This window comes from Danaus plexippus, chromosome 4 (genome assembly GCF_018135715.1).
Source record: "Danaus plexippus chromosome 4, MEX_DaPlex, whole genome shotgun sequence".
Taxonomy (NCBI): Eukaryota; Metazoa; Arthropoda; class Insecta; order Lepidoptera; family Nymphalidae; genus Danaus; species Danaus plexippus.
The window spans coordinates 3,441,591-3,463,960 of record NC_083538.1 but is presented as its reverse complement, the minus strand read 5'-3'; the positions used below and the strand labels follow the sequence as shown (position 1 = coordinate 3,463,960).

The following is a 22,370-nucleotide window of genomic DNA, read 5'->3' as shown; positions in this document are numbered from 1 at the left end:
CCGTTCTAAAGATTCTTCGAAATAAATCCCTATACACATAGAAAAAAAAAATACTTTTGAATTTTGATGTGACTACCGTATTTACTTTCTTAAGTGCTTAGTGAAACGCTTATTATTTGAAATTACAATCAAAAGATTCAGTTTTGTTTTTTAGTTAGATCATAAAATCAAAATATCTGAATGCATTCATACATGATTAATGTCAAAACACTAGATGTCACGTGAATTTCAAAAATTGTTATTAAACAAAATTAAATCTTCACCATTCTACACGACACAGGCAGAATATACTGTGCAAGTTTTTGCACCGACGACGGCGATATTTAAAGCCAACCAGCCAAACAACATTAATATCACTTTTTTAATATTCATTGTAAAAGCTCAAAATTTCGGATTAAATAAGAAATGTTAAAATGTCGAGCGTGTCTTAAAGATGAAGAATATTTGGTGCCATTTAATGACCAAGATATTGATTACTTTAATTTACTTACTGATATAAATGTAAGAAAAAGAATTTTCATTTATTTTATTATCTTGTTTAAATGTTAAACTGAAGTATTTGTTTCCAGGTTAAAATGTTTGATAAACTACCACAACATTTTTGTATATGTTGTTTGGACAAACTTAAGTCCTTTATTGAATTTCGAGAAAAATGTTTATTGTCTAATTATATTTTAACAGAATCCATCAGAGAAGACGTAAGTTGAAATATCGTTTAAAATATAATTAGTTAAAACATGTATAATATGTTTAAACTTTTATAAAACAGAATATCAAGGTAGAAATAGAGAATACTCTCTTTGTGCAAAAAAGTGAGGTAAAAGAGGATTGTATTGATGAGATATTAGAAGGAGGTTTGATTGATAATGAAGAAACAGATTATGATTTATTCAATAATGTTAATATTAAAACAGAAGACAGTGAAGGTAATTTTATATGTAATAAAAAAAATTTACAAATGTCTGTCAGTGACTATTTTGTTGTGGTAATTAATTTGTTTATAAAAACATTTTTTCTTTATTATTTTGTCAAAGTTATTAATATATATTTTTTTATATGTTAAGAAAAAGGTTGATTTAGAAAACACATATTTTCTTTTGTGTTGATCAGTACTTAATCCAAAAAACTTTCAAGATGTATTATCATTAATATTACAGATATGAGTGGAAAGCTAACAAGACCTTCTAACATAACAAGAAAGAAAACACTTCTGTCTTGTGGTAAGTCCCTTTATATATTTTGTAGGTAAAATTAGTCTTTCCCTATCTATCATGTTTTAATCATTGAGAAAAAGTTACTAAACGGAAGTGCTAATGAAAATGCTTAACAAAAATAATTTGGAAGATTTTGTGTTATACTCACAAAGTACTTTCGCCTCATGTACAGAACATAAATACTTGTTAGATTTGATTACTGCAGTATTTATAAATATCTGTTAAATTTTAAAAATTTAACTTGATATGCTATTTGAGATAAAACATATAAAAGAATTTTACTTGCCTGTTAAAAAAAATTATTGAGCCAATGTTTACAATTGATGGGATTGACTTTGAGAGCAACTAATACTCTTTACATATAAATTAATGTCCTGAAGAATTCAAATATCCTAAATAGGCAAACTATAATTAGGTCATCACTATCTAAGATTGACTACAGACTAGATATAGGCTGTAAGGAAAAAACCCTTTTATTTACTAAGAATTTTAGTCGCTAGTGGCCTCTATTAGGTAACAGACCTACATTAATCTTATTTAAGTTAAAAGATATTTTGTTAAAGTTATATATTTAAAACCATATACTTTTCTATTATAATTAAATGTTGTCACCAAAGTAAAATAAATAACTATTAGCTATATTTTATTCCAGGACTCTGCATCAAAACGTTTAGAGAAGCCGATCTACTAACAATCCATCTGGCATGTCATAAAATTAGTAATTCATGCAAAATATGTTCCCAAAATTTCACTGAGTGGCCGGCTTTATACGCTCACCGATTGGAACACCTGACAAACAAACAAAAACATTGCCACATATGTTTGAAAAAATGTTACAAACCACAATATCTAGAATACCATTACAGAAAGTTTCACACAGAAGACAAAGTGAGGTTTAAAATGTATTCAATAGACATTCATGACTGCAGATTAATTAATATAAATAAGATTAATTAAAATTCCAGGATTACACTGTAAAATGTTCTGAATGTAGTCACACCTTTACAACACCAAAGAGATTACAGAAGCACATGTGGGCCAGCCATTCCAACAGGAAGTTCTACTGTGATCATTGTCCTAAAATGTTAGTTAATATTTCCTTATGTATTAAGTGAATTCCTATTTAAGATTTTGCAACAAGTAAATATAGTCTTGACAGAAATGTGCAATGTAAGGGTTTAAATTAACATTGTAGAATCTTCTAGACTGGGGTTAATAGATATATGAGAAAGAAAAATAGTTTTAATACGATGTTAGAAACTTTTTGGCTAGTCTATGAGCCAGAACGTTTTTATAATAAGTAGTATAAAGTATGGTGAATAGGATATTCATGTGTTATTAGATAAAAGCTCAAAGTAGCCACAGTAACAAGAAAAATATATGAAAATATTGAATGGGAAGAGGTATTAGTAAATAGCACAGTGTTATTATAACCCTTTCAGACCTGTGTTATTTTTTTTTTGTCCAATGAATCTAAGAAAAAATTGTAGCTAGAGTAGAGAAAAAAGACTAAGGAAAATATTATGAAAAAAAATCCTGGATGTCAGGTTTTTAAGAAAAAATAGTTTTTCTTTTTGTGTACAAATGTGCACATCCGTCCTACGTATTGATAAGACTAGTTTTTAATCGTTTCAATAATGAGATTTGAAGCTTGAGGATCAGGCTGTCCACCTGTGATGGCTGTTAAGCTTACAAGGGAAGCAGTAGAAAAGCAACCTAGTACCAGCACTCAGCTGTTATAAGATTCCTTTGGATTTTCTAAAGTTACCATACATCGGAAATTTAAATACAGTATAAGATCTGTAAAAATTAAATACTGCCACATGAATGTACCGAGGTTCAAGCGAAACGTCGATAGGGATGTGAAAGCAGCTATAAACTTCCAAAGATGATCGTTTTATTAGACGCTTTTTTAAGCTGGAAAATGGATGTTTCTAAACGAAAAACTGTCCATACTCGCAAACTAGTTTGCTGTGTAAACTGGTATTTTTTTTTAAATTTTTATATAAGCAGTGATATTGTGCCATTCCTTTTACAGATTTAAAAATAAAAGTGCCATTAAATCGCATATGCCAATTCATATGGACAATAAAAATGTGAAGTGCGGTTTGTGCGACTACACCTGCAAGTACCTCAGTAATTTACAAGTAAACAATGTTTATTAATTCATTAGTTAAATTTAAAAAAAATATCACGAGACAAAGAAGCTTCATGTAGAATGTTAAAAACAAAAATAAAGATTTGTTTCAGATTCACAAGCTAAGACGACATACACCACAAAAAGCATATTGCAAGAAATGCACTCGCGTTTTCTGTGATAAAGAAAAGTTGGACGGTCACAAATGCTCAGAAAAAGGTACTATATGTCCGGTGTGCGGTAAAATTGTGAAAACGCACAGATTGGTGAGTCATTAACATAATAAAGGGCTTGCGACGAATAGTATATTCGGCAGTCTACCGAATGCTGAATATTCGGCGATCCTTCTGGATCTATTATCCTAATATTCTTATTAGGCCACAGTGTTCCGGCGGATTTAGGCGCCAAAAGTTGTAGATACATAATTGTTTCGATCTCTTTTGTTCTAATGTAGTCATCCAAAAAAGATTACTCAAAAAAGAAGTAAACTACTACTACTTCCTAAAAAAGCAAAAAACATAGTCTTTCTGCACCCCAACCTTCCTCAATTACATTTTTATTATTGAACTATTTTAAATGCATAGAAAAATTCCTAACTTTTCTTATATAAAGACGATTATGTGCCTGTTTTATATATCGTTGACTACTTAAATGATCATAACAGAAATTTAAACCTTATCCTTCTAAATTTTGTTGACGATATTAATTCAAATACATCTACAATCTACAGTTATCTCCCTACAACAAAATATATTATTAAAGTATTCGGTATTCAGCCGAATATAAGAGCAACCGAATAGGCCGAATACTAAATACTAACCCAATATTCGTTGCAAGCTTAGATAATATCAGTTATATAGGTAACATTTCAAACTATACATATATTTTAAATGTCACTGGAACAGTTACGACGCCATATGGAAAGTCACGATAGCGCGGGAAAGTACAAATGCGAGCGGTGTCCAAAAGTGTACAAGTCGAAGAGCTCACTAGCGACACACAAGCTGATACACGACGGGGTGCGAACTAAACAGTGTGAATATTGCAACGCAAAGTTCTTCTCGGGATCTGTTCTTATAAAACACAGACGGATACATACCGGTGTGTACGTCGAAATAATACAGTTAATAAACATTTAATAATCTTAAAACGTTTGTAACTTGATAAAAGGGATGAAAGTTGTGCTGTGTTATACTTGTAAGAGAATATTTTTTAGTATAAAGCTTGGTTTACATTTGGGAGTTTCGTTTCACTATTCTTCGTAAATTTTTGAAAAGTATCTATTTCATTAAAATTGTAGATACTCACATGAAGAGAAAGAGACTGTGTTTTGTATAAGTTGTAAGGGAACAATATATTTTCTTTTGAAAATAGAAACATTGGGAACTAATAAACGTTTGGTTGTTAATCCTAATAATGTTTTTTAGGTGAAAAGCCGTACGTGTGTCGGGTTTGTTGTCGAGGTTTCACTAGCAACCACAACTTGAAGGTGCACATGAGAGTTCACGGCGAATACTTGATAGAAAGAAAAAAAACTGATGATGGTGCTTGACATTCACGATTCAAATACTGTATACATATTATTGTTTAGACATGTACGTACATAGTAATAACATATAAAAATTATCCTACAGATGATGTCCCTTTCCGTTCGATGTTGAACATTTTCTGTTATTAATTAAAAAGCTAGCTCTGTACAGACTATAGATGATGATGTTTTTAAAAATAAAACTATAACCAGATTATTTTGTAAATTATTTATTATAGAAATACAGTTTACTCCTAGGTAAAAAACAAAAAAAAAGAACTAAATAAATGTATCACATATAAAAAAAGAGTCTTTGGCGAGTACTGAAAATTCGTACCATATAAATTTATAAGAAAAAAGTGGCACGAGTGCTCTGATATCAAAAGGTAACAAATCTAAACAATATATTCCTTACCATATACATAACTTACATTTAATTTTAACTAGTATCATAGAAAACATTGTAAATTGAATTACTTTAGAAGCGAATTTTAGATTTAAGCCTCGATTACTATTATAGAAAAAATAAATAAATGTAAAGCCAGTTGAAAAAAACGTTACTAATATTGTGAGCTTTTATGGGTACTCATAATATTCGCTTCTAAATAATAATTAATTCATCATTTTCTATGGCAACACTTATCCTGTATCAAAACTGGGTTATAAAATTAATTTTATAAGTGAGCAACATTGATATGGACTTTTAATAAAAATATAATGTTACGAAATGATTGCTACACAATGGCTAAGGAAGTCTTTTGGTAAAGAACCGTGGCAAGGTGGGAAAATTATTATAATGATTATATTAAATTTGAATTGCAATGTAAATGAGATAATTTTAATAGTCCATCAAATTCCATCGGCAACTTGGCATTAGTTTGTTTATTATATCTCGACATCAATTCATTTTACTAATAATATTAACTTAATCGCAAAACACTAGTATTATAACATACAATAATAAAGAGTGTTTGCTGTATAAATTGCATAAAAAGGAACTAGGAGTAACTTAAGATAAATAAATAATTGTTACTATTTAAAAAAAAAAAAATACCTGTATAGGTTTTATATATTTATAAAATGGGCATGATTGTATTAATTTTTACGCAATTATCTGTGATTATTACAGGTTTTTTTTTTCAAGAATAATTCTCTTTAAACGTGTCATTGTCAATGTATTTCTGTGTAACAATTATTTTGAGCAAATCACTGATCCATACACACAAGATTACTATTAATTTTAGCTGCAGTAAATAATACATGTTACTTAAAACTAAAATAAATCCATAGTCTTTAAATAAAATAGTATCTTAATAAATAAAAATAAATGTGAGGCGGAGTGAGTAAAGCCTAAAGTATTCTACATAGCGATGCCAATAATTTACTTAATATTACTTACTTGATCCTATACCGACATCTTGAATGCTACTATATATCATTACCACAATTCTTGTTTGGTATTCTAACAACCGTCTCCTTGGTTCCTATTTTGTCTGTGTCTATGAGTGAACCGGAGCTATATTTTTTTGTCTTGGGAGCCAGGGGTGGCACTTCACTGCAGGTAGAGAAGTTATCATCAGCGGCCCTACTGGAGCCAGCTGTGCTGAATTTCTTCAAACTACTGGTAGCTAGCGAGCCATTGGATGTAGAGCAGTGTGGTGGTAACAGTGGAACTCTCTCCTGTAGATCCTTTGCGGAGGTTGTGGGTCGATGACCGCAGCTGCTCCCCGACTCAGATGGCGCTGTTTCAGGACAACCGCCCATTTGTATCCAATCTCCTATCCTGAAATTTTGAACAAATATATTTTTAATATAACACCTTATACTACCGAGGTCTACTTAATAGCTTATAAATATATTTTTATATTTGAATGTCAAATTTGTCGCACAGGCACTTCCGCATACCATCCCAGATGATTCTCTGTAAAACTGCTGTATAGTGTTGAAGACGTTCTTACTGCGGAGTACCAGATCAGGTGTAAGAATAACAAATAAGAAAAATATTGTGGAGTCGAAACTATACTTTATACTATACGATACAGATACATGTTTTATCTTCTACATACCACTTGTTTCCGAGACGTAATTACTTGTTATAAGTAGGATAAATACATATTTTTTATTAAGCAACTAAAATAACAAGCAAATACACTTAGTCTTAGGGAACACCTGGGTAAATTAGCATCAGGTCATTATACAACCATCCATCAGGTCATTCATTATACAACCATCCATCAGGTCATTATACAACCATCCATCAGGTCATTCATTATACAACCATCCATCCAACCATCATAAATCGAGCAAAACGGACTTATACTGCTGCAGTACAATACATAAATAAAAAAAGAAGTACAGTTAGAAAAACAAAAAATATCTCGTTGTCATCTGATGAAGCACCAATACCAATATCTTTGGTTAAACTAGTCGATATACGAGCTATTTGCGTATACCGCATTATATCTGTTTCTCTTTCTCTTACGCGAAAAACAGCTATCTCTATCTCTTTCTAACAGTTCTATGTATGTCACCTGGTAACGATATCCTCGAAGGCAGGCCGTCGTTGTGGCGCGTGTCGCCAACAGTCCCTCATGAGGCTGTACAGTGGTGCGGGACAGGCGGCCGGCGGCGCTAGCAGCTCACCACCTCGTACCATCGATATCACCTCCTGGTTACTGTACCTGATCATAATTTGGGATAAAAATTAGAATTTATTTATATCAGCTTGGATAAAGGACTTCAACAAAGCATGTGATTTACAAGGCTTGGGATATCGAAATATATGGTTTGTCAAAGTTTGGTTAGTTAAAATTAAGTAGGAACTAATTCAAAATACCCTCAATATAATATAATCTAAACTGGCAAGATATTAGAGCTATTTAATTACATATTTTCATTGAAGACACTTATAAATTTTTTTTAGTACTGTTTCGATCATGATTTACCCATAGTATGGTTGCAATCCATAACTATAAATTTCCCATAGCACGACACCATAAGACCAGATATCGCTCTCAGTAGTGAATTTTCCATAGAGAATTGATTCTGGTGGCATCCATCTGACTGGTAAGAGACTTTTAGATTGTACCTAAAATAGAATAGTTTTTAAAACACATTTTTCTTATATCTCAAAATTTATTTTAGTTTAACTCACTCTATAATAATCAGAACTATAAATGTCCCTCGAGAGTCCAAAATCTGATATCTTTACAACAAAATCATCAGACACAAGACAGTTTCTTGCAGCTAAATCTCTGTGAACGTAATGGTGGGAGGCAAGATATTGCATACCGGATGCAATGTTATGGGCAATGTTTAACAATCTCATGGAAGGTAAACCTTTACCAGATGGGGGAGCTCGTCCCATTAGAAATTCATGTAAGTCCCCACGAGCCATGAATTCAAATAACATACAAAGTGGCTCCTCTCTGAGAGCAACACCTACAATACAAACAATGTTGTCATGGGTCAATTCTGATATCAAATCTATTTCCCTTCTAAAATCAGCCTTAGTTTTAGCGGATGCATTCTCTTTTAATGCCTTCACTGCTACATATTGAGTTTCACCATTCTTCTTTAGTGCCCCTTTGTAAACTTTTCCAAATGCACCTTCACCCAGCTCTTCCAAAAATTTTATTTGGGACAAAGAGTATTGTGGTATACGAAGAACACCATTTCCCCTTGTATTGCTGGTTAAATGAGGCTGACTTCCACTGTTTTGATTTGTTAATAATTCATTCATTTCTATGGGTGAATTGAGTCTTGAATTGCCATAAATATTTTTATCAGCACTAGGAAGATTAATGTCTCGAATTGTAGCAGCGTTTCCTTTTTTTATATGTTTAAAGAAGAGGCAGGTTAAAAAACAAGCTATCAAAAAGGCTACTATTAAAAATGTCAAAACAATGTATATCCAGATTTTGTGAGCACATTTGGGAATATCACAGAGTTGATCAGTTTTTCCATCGTGATCAACAAAGCACCAGGGCTGCGACTTTACTCCGCCAGGATTCCTACAATAACTGTGTCGTCCTGCAAGCTCAGGATAATCGGAAACTTTTAAATATAACTGTTTTGACCATTCAATACAAGGTCTTCCATTGCTTGCCATATTAACCCTACCAAGATAACCACTTCCGTCCTCCCAATAGCATTCATCATCTGAAACTATTAATGTGCCTATACCAATTTTAAGACAATCCGTATCATCTTCTGGTAAATCTTGACATTCCTCTAAAGTCAACTGCTGACCAATATGAGGATGTCGCTTAGCAATAGCATATTCTGTCTGACAAAGTTCGTTTTCTAAAATTTCACAATCCTGTTTGCAAACACGCCTTAATACTGTGGAGTTGTAGCGAAAATTCAATAAATCCAAGGTGATATTTTTGTTCAGTTTTAATTGTAGCTGCAGTCCTTGGTGCAAGGTTTCAAATACTGTTTTTGGGATTTGCCTCTCATCAACATCATTAATTCCAGAATATGTATCTAATATTTCTTTTGCTTGTTTAAAAAAGTATTCATTTGTTGCATGTGGATTTCTGCATATAGGAAATGTTGAGTAGCAGAGACTCGGCAGGGCATATTGTTCACAATGAGAGCTAATGTCATTTGAATACTTAGTGACTTGAAAGGCTTTCATGAGTTTGTCTTCTAGGGCTGCCTGAGATGTGTCATATGGAATGTATACAAAATGACCCTTAAGGTGCGAACTACAAACCTGGCCAATATATTCCTGACATATTGGTTCCAACTTTTGGTTAACAGTCTCAATATGGCGGGCATCACTGTTAGTTTTTTGTACTGTCATACCTTCAGATATAAGGTTGGGAGTTGTTTTTATATTCATAAACATTTCATTATCACCCTCGGGGAACATAGATGTGTAAGACATTTCCAAGTCATTACCTTTATTTGTAAAATCTATTATAAGTCTTGTTGTCATCTTTTTCTCATAATTTTGTTTAATTACACAAGTATAATTTCCTTCATCAGATTTACTTATATCTTTTATTTTAAGAAATGCACCAATAGTACCATTACTTCTATCTTCTTTTGTTGTAACCCTTATTTTTGTAGAATTCAATACAATACTATTATCTTTTAACCAATACACTTTAACATTTTTCATTAAGGTTTGTTGTATGTAATCTGGAGGAAATTCTTTCAAAGATGTCTCTATACCTTCTTCATTTTTAGTATACTTCTCTACTTTGGTAAAATTCATCATAGCTTCACATTTCAGTCGAACATCACTGTTAGGTGCTTTTTTAAGAATTGTAGGAAGAGGTTTTGTAAAATAAATGTCTAATTTGATATTCCATACTTTCTGTTTTGTGGTTGAATTAAGTTTGGCTACAGAAATAGATTCGGTTTTATTGATAACCAATGACTGACATTCCCCAAACACGATAAAAATAATTATACAAAAGTATTTCATGACTGTTATGTTCCATAACACTTTCCAATAAAATATTTTCTTGCATTACATTATAACTTTCACACCTCTAACGCAATGTATCACACTAGTCTTTACTTTCCATTTTATAATTGTGCATAAGACAATATATTAAAAATATGTTTGAATTTACTGGAAATAACTAAATCAACGAGACTATTAAAATATTGAAACAGGACTGACAACAGAAATGAGACGAATTGATTTGACATTAGCAAACATCAACAGGAAAATACACAGTGAGTAAAGACAACAAAGTCAAACATTCACAAATATAATTTTACTTTAATTCTTCAACCTGCCTTTTACTTGAAGATTAAAAGGAATTGCAGCTTGCTTATTTATAAAGAAAAATAAATGTAAAATTAAATAGTACTTATGAAATTGTAGGTATTCTGTACTTTTATATTTATAAATTATGTTTATTTTGACGCTCAGATGATAAATGAATATTTAGGTTTGAAATGATAAAAAAAAAATTGTATGAAAGGTACTAATTTTAACTATATATAAGCAATTTTTTTTAATTATTTATAATACAACTTTATTTATTATTATTTTTCTGACATTCGATTTTATTTGGCTATGAAAGTAGAAAACAATAAAATAAACTTGAAAGTTCTCATATTTTACGATGCAATATTCAATTATCATGCTATACTTCTTCTAATATATTATTCGTAATATCCCAGCGAATCAAAACTTAGGCAATAGGTACCTCCTGAATAGTACTGATTTCAGAACGAAGTGTGCCAAGACGTTTGCCAAGTGAAGTTGGCGGCAAGTGTGATATTATTCTAATTCGTTCCCAGACACGTTTCTTGTTAATAATTTAGAACAAACAAATTAGAAACAATCAGATACGAAAAAAGCTTTTGTTATATTGTACTATTAATACATTTTAATAATGCCTAAAAATAAGAAAAAGGCAGAAAGTTCCAGCAGCGATAGTGATGGTGGTCCTGTAGATGTAAGTAACATTTATTGTTTAACGAAATAGGGAGCATTTATAATTTTTACAAAGTATTTAACCATATTGAGTAAATCACTGAAATAACGGGATTCGACTTTATACATTAACAACATCTCGTTAGAGAATTTTGTGCCGTTGTACAATCTATTTTGACTATGATTTGTCGATGTGGTAATCATTTTTTAAATTTTTTGTCAGAGGAATCCACCGCCTGAAAAAAAAGCCAAAATGGGTTCTAGAACAGATGATAAAGAACCAACATGGGTGCTAGAAGGAAAGAAACTGGTAAAAGTTCGCGAATTTAAGGGAAGAGTCTTTATAGATATAAGAGAATTTTATGAAAAGAATGGTGAACTACTGCCAGGTAAAAAAGGGATTAGTTTGACTCCGGATATGTGGCGAAAGCTTTTGTCATTAGGAGATGAAATTAATGAAACAGTAAGCTCACTTTGTTAGTAATACAAAATGTATCCTGTATATGTTATATTTAATAAAGTATCCCATGTTTTTGATTCAGTATTCTTTATATTTAACCTAATTTCACAATTAGTTTCTTAGAAACAATCATTGTTATTAAATTAGGGAAATTAAATAAGACCACACATAGATTTAATTCTTTATTACCATGAGTAGTATAATAGCATAATTTACAGTTGACTGTTAAGTATGAAATATACACTTAAAAAATAAACAGGTACAAATAACATTTGAGCACAACATATTAAATGTTATTGAAAACTAATCTACAAAAAAATTGTTAGTTACAAAAAAAATCCAAGTGTCTCCATTTACAGAGATTCAGATGAACTAGACAAAAAAACGATAATGATAAATTATTGACAATATCCATAGTTGTATCAGATCTTTTAATAGGAAACGAATACAGTAGTTGTAAATATATAAAAAAGTTTATAAGGGAAAGAGCAAAATAGGAACATATGCTTCCGTGTAAATTATATGAATTTAATTATCATATAATAGTTTATGTTGATGTATTTCTTTCATTACACAATTTAAGGTAAAAGAGACTAAATAGACACGAAATTTTTTATTTAATTAAATTTGATTTCAATTTTTTGGCAATTTTGGAGAATAAAAAAAAATACCAATAAACATTTTAAAGTGTTAAACACACTGTGCTATTAAAAAATAAATACTATGTATAAAACATTATACATAAAAAAATTTTTGGCAATGGACTAAAAAGGTTGTGTTGTGCTCTACACAACAAGCAATAGTTGATAGTCATTTTAAATTACTTAATAATACACAATACATACCATTATATAAAGCTGATTATTTGACCAATAAAAAAAAAGTAATCGACACACCATTCAGACGTGCGGTCGGGTATGATTTTAATCTCAATTTACATAAAAAATTGAGATAGTACATACAACATCATAACTATTTATTACCATACCTTATAGAACAATTATATTTTCAACAATTTTCTATGAGGACTCCAATGGGACACAACATTTAGACATCAAAATTTAATAACGCTAGTGTTATAAACCACTTTGAATTGACTTGTATAAATGGAAGGGGTTTTTATTTTTTTGGTAATAATATAAATTGATTTGTCTTTAAAACATATAAATGCACTATTTTAGTAAGCAACGTAATGTAAATAAGGTTCAAATTACGTCGTTTCCTTGAGTTGAATCCAGCAGTGGTTGTTCAAGTAATGACATTAATACTTTAAATAATGAATTTTCGGTTTGAAATTGAAACTAATGAACGTAATTGCCGTACTTTAAATTATACAATTTCAAATAAATGATAACAACACTGAAAATTCACGTTAACTGTCTTGTTTGTATGCAATGAATCCACCAACGTCCAGCCAATCAGTTGCGGACGACGCCACAACAGATACATCTCTACAAAATTAATTATACGAAGAAACTTACAGGATATTAAAGAATGAAGCAAAATTGGCTTTAAAGTTTAAACGGCCATTCTAATCAACACATTCAATTGACAGCTCTAAAATGTTGCCATTTAAAATTTTATCTAATCTACGAGACTTCCGTTATATTCTTTTACTAATCTAAAAATATACAAGCTTGTTTTTATTAAACCCAACTTTAAGGTAACCATAATTAATTATTAGTTATGATATGCATTCACTGTTGTTATTACAATAAAATGTAAAAATAACATTGCTATTAATTATAATATCAATTTTAGGAAGAAATTTTATTTTGAATATATTTTACGCAAATTAAATTACTTGAAGCGTATTCCTAATTATAAAAAAGAATAAAAAATCTTTAAAAGCCGTTAAAAAACATTATAATACACATTACCAATATAATCCTAATCGGAAAGATATCAAATTTGTTTGTTAAATAGTTTTTTTTAAACTATGACATATCAAAGGTCTAAGTAATCGTACATAATATACAAAAAATATTTTTGAACAATAATCCATAAACTTAATTCATGAATCTTTCCTAAATTTTAATAACAACAAAAACAAAAGATCGAAATATATGTATATACGTTCAGGATACTTCTCTATAGATATTATATCTATTTAGTATATAGAATAATATTAAAAAGCCCCTATGGCAATGGCCTTAAAAATTTACCTATCATAAGCTAAACAATTACTTAAAATAATTTCAAATCGACAAAAACTCAGATCATACATTACAAAACAAAAAAAAAAAAAACAATAGTGAACTATGACCAGGTTAATTGCATAATATAAATTAAAAAAAAATTAATTCGATTTTGACTTAATTTTAAAACAGGAAATTTTAAAATGTTCGCACATTTCTTGTACCTGAAAATAAAACGGAATATTTAAATTCATTACATATTATAATGTTGTCACACTGACGGACCTCCACGTCCTAGCAATGTTACACATACAGCATTAAATGTATGCTTACCAAATATAAAACTTATTATCATACAATAATTAATCATACATTTATAATTATTTTTCTATAAGTCATCTGTTTAAATCGATATTATGCCAAGAATATTCACTTTGTTCTCCATTTTAACTTTTAATTCACAATTCATACAATTGTAGGTAGGTACATTTACATAACAAATATAACATTATGATTAATTGCATATAAATTATTTATGTACACTACTATGGTTTTATTGATACTTTATATATAAACGTTTACTTAAAATATATACTTGAGTAAAAATTTAAGGAATAAAAAAAATATAAATTTTCTTCGAAATTTAAAAAACTGTATTTACTTTTTTAACATTCTTATTGGATACGTTTAAAACAGCAGAGAATTCATAATTGTTATTCAAAGTCAGATATGTAGCTCACTCGTAAATTGTTGTATAATTTGAGTCCTTACTCCAAGAATAAGACAAAAAAAAAAAAATTTTTCATTCCTGATATTCAATAGAATTATTATTTGTTATTTTTTATTGAAGATACAAAACCTAGGAACTACAACGATATAATTGCTTTTTATTTAGCCCGGTGCGACTATTTTATTTTATCTATTTTATCAAAGATTTGCTATATATTTTTTTTAATGAACAAAAAGTTCGAATTTTCTTGATCTCTTAATGTGTTTTGAAATAAGAGTATTATGCACATAATGTAGTAACTCACCACGTGTGTTCCGTAGTAGATGTGCGCTACGGACACCAGAGCCGTGAGGAGCGACAGCAGCACCAGCTCCACCGCCTCGGAGACGCCGTACAGGCAAGCGAACACTACAGCCGCGTATGGTATTAGAAGATCATTGAAGGACTCGCAGCATGTGTCACTCATTTGAGACACGATCAGACGACACTGCAGAACAGCATCCGACCACTCATCAATCAGAATTGAAGAGTGAATGAGATTTTTCATTCACATCAATTTAATTTATTTGACGTATATATTTTAGGTTGCGCCCACTGGTGGTGTACAGACCATGCATACAAATAGGCACATACAATACCTTAATTTTTTCCTTCTTATTATTAATTAAAATTCTTAGTTAGATATTTTAACATATAATTCACTCAATACGGGTGCTCATGAAGATTTTTATTTTTGCAATTACACCGAGATTCCTTGCGAGTCTCGGCCTCGGTCTCAATGAACCGCTTTTAAGCGCCAAGTTACAGTTTGGGGATATGTCACTACCTAATAAATGGAATCGGTTGTGTATTTTAAAGGAACGCTCTGAATCCGAGAATAGGGTGAATAGTCTAGTAAATCTCAATCCAAATTTGTTAATGTTACATATTTTTCTATACTCCAGCTATTTGCCTTATAACGAACCTGGAGGCGGAGTTCTACCTTTTGTAAAGGTTAGTCTGTGGACTCTTAACTGCTTGTGCCACAACTAAAGCTTGATATCAGTTTTGCCTCAGGAGTGAGGTTCCAGCACAAGACTTAAATCACTATGGCATTCGCAGAGATCGAACGGTACGTACCATAGAGCATAGATACGAGCGTATCCACCATAGAGAGAGTCAATAGGTCTCTTGTTACCAAATTATCTCGGCTTTGATAGAAAATATCCCTGCCGATACACTGACTGACTCAGGCTAGAGGAGAAAAAAAGTTTTCAAACCTAAACCCGTGGTACTTAAGGTATGGATGATCATTGGGAGAAGATATTTGCGTCTAGGTCAAAAAAAGGCAAGGTCAGCTTCGACGTTATGCTGTTCCTGTTTAAGTTAGACTGTAGTCCCCCTTTTTTATAGACAGACTCAGAGATACAGACTGAGAGTGTTGGTGGGATTCGAACCCACTAAAACCCTGGGCGTTCATCATCTCCTATGCGACGGTGATGTGGGATCAGAGGCTGTAGTCCCTCTATGTTAAGTCAACCATTAGTTTCGAGCTGTGTTCTGTGCGGGTCTATCTGGAGAGGCCTCGACATCAAGGAGTTTAGTGGATACTATTTTTTATTACGATGCACATAAGATAAATTGTAATTAATTAATTTGAAGTAATTTCCTCAAGTTTTGATCTGTGCCCTCTTCTTATTAGCATCGGATGTCATACAGAACATATATTGAATATATGTATATATATATATATATATACACACATATATATATATATATATATATATATACAATATTACTTACGTTGATATTTGAGAAAATGGTTCCTGTCAAGATATAGAACAGTCGCGGGCCTTTGTTAATGACGTCATTAGGAGAGTAAAGTGCCCAGGCTGTGCTCAGAATAAAAAAGATGGCTAGCGGGAACAAGGGACGGACGGCCTCTATGAATGGACGCATTTTACCAGTACCGTCGCGATATGATCTGGAAAATATACATTTAATTCAATATTGAAACAAAATAAAAATATTACAGTAGAGGTGAAATGATTGAACTACCAAAGCAATATTAATCATTGCAATAATCATGTATCAATTAAATTTATCATACTTAAATTGTAACGACCTTGACGGCTCAGAGTATAGAGTCCTTGCACGAAAGAAACGGGTTAATAAAAAAAAGCGACTAAACGTACTTATAAATGTTCCACAATATAACCGTCTGGCTCGTTATGATGGCGGAGAAGTATAGCACGATCTCAAACACCACGCCGGGGGTTAGACCGCCCGGTAAGGTGACGTGCCACGCTGAAGGACCTATCAGTGACGTCACCAGCAGGAGGATACAGGAGCCCTAGAAGGGCGAATACACACTTCACTAAAAATATATTATTTGTAGTCTAATGCTTTCAGACATGTTGTATGATTTAATTTTTTTTTATTCATATACTACCTGAGTATGGAACTTCAGTCTTACGGTTTAGTTAGTACGTTACTTATACTATTAAAATAGAAATAGCTTGAGTTATTCCCTGATACATCAGCTGTCTATCGCTTAGAGTCCTAGTAAAATCTGTCTGGTCTTATCAGAAATTAAGCGGAACAAACAGACAGATAGACAGACAAACATACATACCTACGCACTTAATGAGAAGCGGTTATTTTAATGTCATATACAGTGACTTCAATTTTATTTATTCCATATGTAATATTTATTTCGTAAGTTTCAACTGTTAAAGGGAAGTTGAATGCAGTCTAATGACAATTTTCTTTATTTTTAAAATACTTTCCTAGCTTGATACCCAACTAAGCGTATGTACGTACGAGAGGAGCACATCTTTATATTCGCAAGTGCGGTAAAAACTAATAGCAGCTTTATCTTAAAGCAATAAGACTCAATTTTCTCCGTTAGCAGTGCCAATTTGTGCCGGTAGACTTACGCGGCCTCCGTTTACTGCTCCCAATCAAATAATTCAGTCTTCCGTACTAGATGGACATTTAAAAAAATGTATACAGGATGATTTAAATATAACATAACGGGTGTTCTAACTTACGAGCATGGTAAAGTCGTAGCCCCACGGTAGGAACATGACACCGGTGTTGTATTTCTCCCAATGTGTCAAATAAAAGTTTAGAAATATGTTCCATATAACGAAATAAAATCTGAGAGGGGTCAGCTCGTCCCTGAAACAAATTGTATATATAAACTTGTATGTGATTGAATAGAATTTCTGGAAATTAATATTTTTTTTTAAAGTAGGAGAGATTTGTGTTTTTACGTCTTCAGAACAATTATCATATTTTTTTTAAATAAAAATCTAACTCTATGTTGTTATTAATTAGCTTCGTACATATTTCATAGGGGACATCGCGTTCAGTGTCTTTTCTTTAAGCCATCGGTTGTAACTAAAGTTGTTGGTCATTACCTTCCAAATATGCTGTATAAACATGTCGGTATGAGCACGGTCGAGTATGAGTCCAAACCGTGGTCGAAGAGTTCACCCAGTGGACCACTGCTGCCTGTTCTTCTGGCTTGCTTACCGTCAATACCGTCTGCGAAAAACGGCTGCCATTTTAATTAATTATTACGCACACACACACACACACACACACACACACACACTCATACACACCAACGCACACTTGTATAGCTATAACATAATATAATTTTTATAATAGCAAAATAGTAAAGCCAAGAAAGTAATAGATCGTTTTAATTTATAACTTTTAACCTATGACGTGTTCCATAATACCTGGGATACGATTTATAATATATGATGCCCGCGACTTCGTCCGCGTTGTTTAATTATATTAGCAAAGATTACGTTTGAGAAGACAAGTACATACGTAATAATTATAAAAATAGTTATTCCATAATTACATTGGGAGCACTATTTTTTTATTAAAAAGCAAAATAATATAACGTAGCGTTCCAACTTTTTATCCTTACCTCTAGTTTTGTTCGTCGAATTAAAAACAAAAGGTCACAGAATTTCATTTATGTGACGTATGTAAGCTGACACAAACATGTAATTTACGAATGCAAAACCGTAAACTTTACGTTTTTATTTTGACGAGCGAAAACTAGTACTAAGTTAAGTAGTATCGCATGTGAGATGATTTATGCAGGAGTTAAAAACGCCATTATGATCAATTTCAACGAAGTTACAGCGATTTCAGTCAAACCTTACATTTAAGATGAAGCTCAAATCATTTGTAAATTGTATAATGAATGTCGTAGCTTCCCTCCATTTGTATGATTACATAAGTAGACGATGCAAAGGCTTTCTCAGTCTAGGCTTAAATAAAAAATACATTACAATATTTTTTTTTTATTGTTATAAAAATAATTCTAAGCATTTATTTGACTTGAACCTATCGCACTGAGTAAGTAGTCGTTATAAAAATTATACTTGTAAGTATCCACTTTTATACACGTAACGATGTTTTAAGGATAAATTTAAATTTAACATGTGAATTAAATTTTTATTAATGAAAATTTGAGATTTATCGATCGATTACAATTAGAATCTGGGAACTCGCAGACAAAACGTCAGAGTACAGCTTGGCTCAAGTTAAATAATAAAAAAAAAAGAAAAACGTTTGGTTTTCATTCATTTGGAACATTTTTCAATGGATTTAATAATTATATACAAGAACAAAAATATATTAGATACCTATAATACACGAGTAGTTCTATACAAATACGATAAAATAAACAAACTCAATTCATTCATTCCTTAAAACAGTACCAGAGCCATCTGTTTTTATTTAACGAGCAACAGATAAAAACAAACATACGTACTAATAAGAATATTATTTTTAAAACACCTCTCATGTAATAGACTTCGATTAAATACGAGTAGATTTGGCCTTATTAGTAATACCAATATAACGACAAACAGCTAAGTTTTTTTTAAATATTTGCTCATAACAATAACATAATGCTTAACACAAGTTTGTATAGTAACTACATACGAGGCGTTTCAATTATTCAATTAGAAACCGTCGCCGCAACGTATGTATTAAAAATTTGTGGTAAGCGTTGAGAATATTCTGGACGAATTAAGTAAAACAGAAATTCTAATCGTTAATATTATATTATTTACTCGTGATTAAAAATACTAATTAAATTTTATTGTTTATAAGAAAAAATATTTCAAAATTTATTTGTACAGACGCAGTTGATTCCATGTTTATGAGATAACGTAAATTAGCGTCGTAATGTAATTAATACTTTTTACGAACGCGTTTCATGGCTGAATGAAATATACCTTTGCATTTTTTTTTTCTGTTTTCGATATTCATTTCAAAATGAGAAAGAACTGTTTACTATTTTAAATAGGAATATAAAAAAATCTTTCTCCAAAGCAAAACTGAGCTCGAAATATTATTATTATTTACTAAATACGATTCTAACAAGAATCGTATTTAGAAGATCAATATTTACAAATTACATAATATGTAAAATATCTCAGATAATTATATGACATACACAAAAAGGTCGTGCTATAACAATTGACGTACAAGGTCAAGTTTTACGAAATATACGTATATTAATATTTTATATAAAAATAGAACGCCATTTTGTAACAACGTCTAATTTTAATGCCTTGTATAGCATATTTGAGATATGATGTACAAATAATGATTTAACAAGGATGTTAAACTTTTCACTTATCAAATGGTCGCTGATAGTAAAGGGCATTTGAGAAGACTGATAAAAATGTAATGTTAAAGATGCTCCCCATATCTTGTCTGCAGACAAAATACGGGCAGCTGTACTGTGATCTATTGAATAACGAATCTTTCTTATTTTTGTCATTCTTATGTATAAAGAAATCAGCATTAACAAAATCAGTTCAGTATTTTTCACACTACAGACAACCATACATCAAGACATTTCTATCAATAAATTTAATAAAGTAATTGACACTGCTATAAATAATATATGCTTTATTGTATTGATGTATAAAATGTTTTTCAATGAACTAAAGGATTTATATGATTACCGTTTTTACATGTTATTATTAAATGTGTAAAAAAATTCCAATCATTTGTTGAAGTAACTTAACCTTTGGACGTCTTCGAAAAATACATTTGTGTATGCATTAACTGTTTTATTTAAATATAAAATGTTAATATTTTTCTTTTTACATTATTAATAACATTATTTTGATGAAAAGTGTTGGAAGCGGCAAATACTTCATTGTAATGATATTAAAAATTAAATTGTTAAATTTAATCAAAATTTATTAGAATGTTACTTATTAATGAACTGCTTTTCTAAGCTACTGTATATCGTGTGATGTTAGTTCTGCAATGATTATTTTAATATGATTCTCACCGAGTGTGTAAGCCACAAATAAATTGACAGCGGTAACAGCCCACACCCAGTTTGGTATGCTATCGTTTGTGAAATTCTCCTTCGATAGCGCATGGAATCCATAATCATAATAGGAGAATAACAGAAAGTTAATAACCGTCAGCAGAAAACCAGAAAATGTTAGCAGGTTGGGTGCCACCCATACCGGACAAAACTGCAAAATGTTAATAGGTACTTGTGAGTGCAATTTAATCTACGATTAATATAGATACCAACTAATGGTTATTATATTAGAAGCATTTAATTGTGAAATTGAATTGCAATAAAGTGTTCGAAATTTGTAAACTTAGAAATAAATATTTTTTTTATTATATATTATAATGACAAAGATCCAAATAAGTTAAATGTATGCAAGTTTAAAATAGTTATAGTTTTACAAAATGTTAGTGGAATGTATATACAATTTATATAAATTATGTATCAGAAATGCTGGATATCTAACGTATTTTAATTTATATTACTACAAAATCATACCTGGACACACCAGTTCCAAAATGGATGCATAACATAGGTACTCAGTATACTAGTGTCTATGGAGTTATACTGAAACAAAAGTAACAATTTATAGCATAACATGATGAAATTGACAATTTTTTTTCAATAAATACTTTAAAAAAATCTTGAACATCCCCAAATTAGCCGGTAACATAGAAGCCGGTGGATGGGTTGCGATAAAATTTAAATAAAATTATCTAATACACATTTTCAATGCAATTTTATAATAATCAAAATTTTAGTTTCGTACTATTTTTATTTTTTCTTTTTTTAAGCACTTTTGTATTATATTTCTCAATTACCTTATATTTTTCGAACCCTTCTAGCTGGTCTTTTGATAGGAAACGAGACATAATGGTATTAAAATTATAATTACAGGATCAGAAGAATCACAAATTGATCACTGATTATCTTTACAATAGTCTCCTAGGAGTATAAGTTATTGAATAAATTTTTAATTCCAACAACGACCTATAACGCATAACATTGCTTCTGCAACTAAAGATTTTGACACGATTAATTTAGTTTATGATGTTTAAATCTGACAATTGACATTGACAATTGATGTCATTGATGTTTTGAATGACATCTTTGTTGTATGCAAAATTCATTCAATATAATATATTGAATTGGATGAAGGCAATTTTTAAAACAACCAACCAACCATAGTATATTGAATGGAAGTTAAAATTGAAAGGTAATATGGCCAATCCTCATGTTCAAATATAAATTTTTTGCTGATCTCCTAAGGAATTACCAAATTTTTTAAATTCAGTACGACTAAGATTTAAAGTAGTCAATGGTCTGGTAAATGATAAAAAAATCCTTAATTTTCTTTGAACAAAAAAACTTTTTTATTATAAAGCGTATTGCAATTTTTAAGACTATATTAACCCGT

General features: G+C 30.7%; 4 protein-coding genes across 4 annotated transcripts; 2 read left to right on the top strand and 2 right to left on the bottom strand.

The window, feature by feature from the left end:
• Nucleotides 1-203: 203 nt before the first annotated feature.
• LOC116768411 (zinc finger protein 28-like) lies at nucleotides 204-5,096 on the top strand. The gene is made up of 10 exons (XM_032659123.2): nucleotides 204-501; nucleotides 570-698; nucleotides 770-926; nucleotides 1,158-1,220; nucleotides 1,867-2,102; nucleotides 2,180-2,298; nucleotides 3,253-3,361; nucleotides 3,465-3,617; nucleotides 4,257-4,452; nucleotides 4,779-5,096. The coding sequence occupies exons 1-10, from the start codon at nucleotides 406-408 to the stop codon at nucleotides 4,901-4,903; spliced, it is 1,383 nt and encodes a 460-aa protein (XP_032515014.2). The 5' UTR covers nucleotides 204-405; the 3' UTR covers nucleotides 4,904-5,096.
• LOC116768410 (tyrosine-protein kinase transmembrane receptor Ror) lies at nucleotides 5,094-10,543 on the bottom strand. The gene is made up of 4 exons (XM_032659122.2): nucleotides 8,034-10,543; nucleotides 7,825-7,967; nucleotides 7,411-7,560; nucleotides 5,094-6,662 (listed from the first exon to the last, which is right to left on the bottom strand). Exons 1-4 carry the CDS (start codon nucleotides 10,317-10,319, stop codon nucleotides 6,308-6,310), a joined length of 2,934 nt encoding a protein of 977 aa, XP_032515013.2. The 5' UTR covers nucleotides 10,320-10,543; the 3' UTR covers nucleotides 5,094-6,307.
• Nucleotides 10,544-11,087: 544 nt separating this feature from the next.
• LOC116768525 (RNA polymerase II transcriptional coactivator) lies at nucleotides 11,088-11,826 on the top strand. Its single transcript, XM_032659265.2, has 2 exons — nucleotides 11,088-11,307; nucleotides 11,509-11,826. Exons 1-2 carry the CDS (start codon nucleotides 11,245-11,247, stop codon nucleotides 11,764-11,766), a joined length of 321 nt encoding a protein of 106 aa, XP_032515156.1. The 5' UTR covers nucleotides 11,088-11,244; the 3' UTR covers nucleotides 11,767-11,826.
• An 88-nt stretch (nucleotides 11,827-11,914) lies between these two features.
• LOC116768487 (ethanolaminephosphotransferase 1) lies at nucleotides 11,915-21,990 on the bottom strand. The gene is made up of 9 exons (XM_061525504.1): nucleotides 21,775-21,990; nucleotides 21,452-21,520; nucleotides 20,939-21,131; nucleotides 18,018-18,144; nucleotides 17,646-17,775; nucleotides 16,788-16,945; nucleotides 16,396-16,576; nucleotides 14,918-15,100; nucleotides 11,915-14,107 (listed from the first exon to the last, which is right to left on the bottom strand). The coding sequence occupies exons 1-9, from the start codon at nucleotides 21,823-21,825 to the stop codon at nucleotides 14,045-14,047; spliced, it is 1,155 nt and encodes a 384-aa protein (XP_061381488.1). The 5' UTR covers nucleotides 21,826-21,990; the 3' UTR covers nucleotides 11,915-14,044.
• Nucleotides 21,991-22,370: the final 380 nt, after the last annotated feature.

What these genes read in the sequence shown, in the direction of transcription:
- LOC116768410 (XM_032659122.2), bottom strand. Translation starts at nt 10,319, where the DNA reads ATGAAATACTTTTGTATAATTATTTTTATCGTGTTTGGGGAATGTCAG. An exon ending in ATAGTTCTGATTATTATAGA is followed by an intron (nt 7,968 to 8,033) that starts GTGAGTTAAACT and finishes ATTCTATTTTAG; the next exon opens with GTACAATCTAAAAGTCTCTT. An exon ending in GGATTGCAACCATACTATGG is followed by an intron (nt 7,561 to 7,824) that starts GTAAATCATGAT and finishes AATTATGATCAG; the next exon opens with GTACAGTAACCAGGAGGTGA.
- LOC116768487 (XM_061525504.1), bottom strand. Translation starts at nt 21,825, where the DNA reads ATGTCTCGTTTCCTATCAAAAGACCAGCTAGAAGGGTTCGAAAAATAT. An exon ending in TTTGGAACTGGTGTGTCCAG is followed by an intron (nt 21,132 to 21,451) that starts GTATGATTTTGT and finishes AACATTTTGCAG; the next exon opens with TTTTGTCCGGTATGGGTGGC. An exon ending in GCTACGACTTTACCATGCTC is followed by an intron (nt 16,946 to 17,645) that starts GTAAGTTAGAAC and finishes TCGCCCTTCTAG; the next exon opens with GGCTCCTGTATCCTCCTGCT.
- LOC116768411 (XM_032659123.2), top strand. Translation starts at nt 406, where the DNA reads ATGTTAAAATGTCGAGCGTGTCTTAAAGATGAAGAATATTTGGTGCCA. An exon ending in TAAAACAGAAGACAGTGAAG is followed by an intron (nt 927 to 1,157) that starts GTAATTTTATAT and finishes TTAATATTACAG; the next exon opens with ATATGAGTGGAAAGCTAACA. An exon ending in GAAAACACTTCTGTCTTGTG is followed by an intron (nt 1,221 to 1,866) that starts GTAAGTCCCTTT and finishes ATTTTATTCCAG; the next exon opens with GACTCTGCATCAAAACGTTT.
- LOC116768525 (XM_032659265.2), top strand. Translation starts at nt 11,245, where the DNA reads ATGCCTAAAAATAAGAAAAAGGCAGAAAGTTCCAGCAGCGATAGTGAT. An exon ending in GTGATGGTGGTCCTGTAGAT is followed by an intron (nt 11,308 to 11,508) that starts GTAAGTAACATT and finishes ATTTTTTGTCAG; the next exon opens with AGGAATCCACCGCCTGAAAA.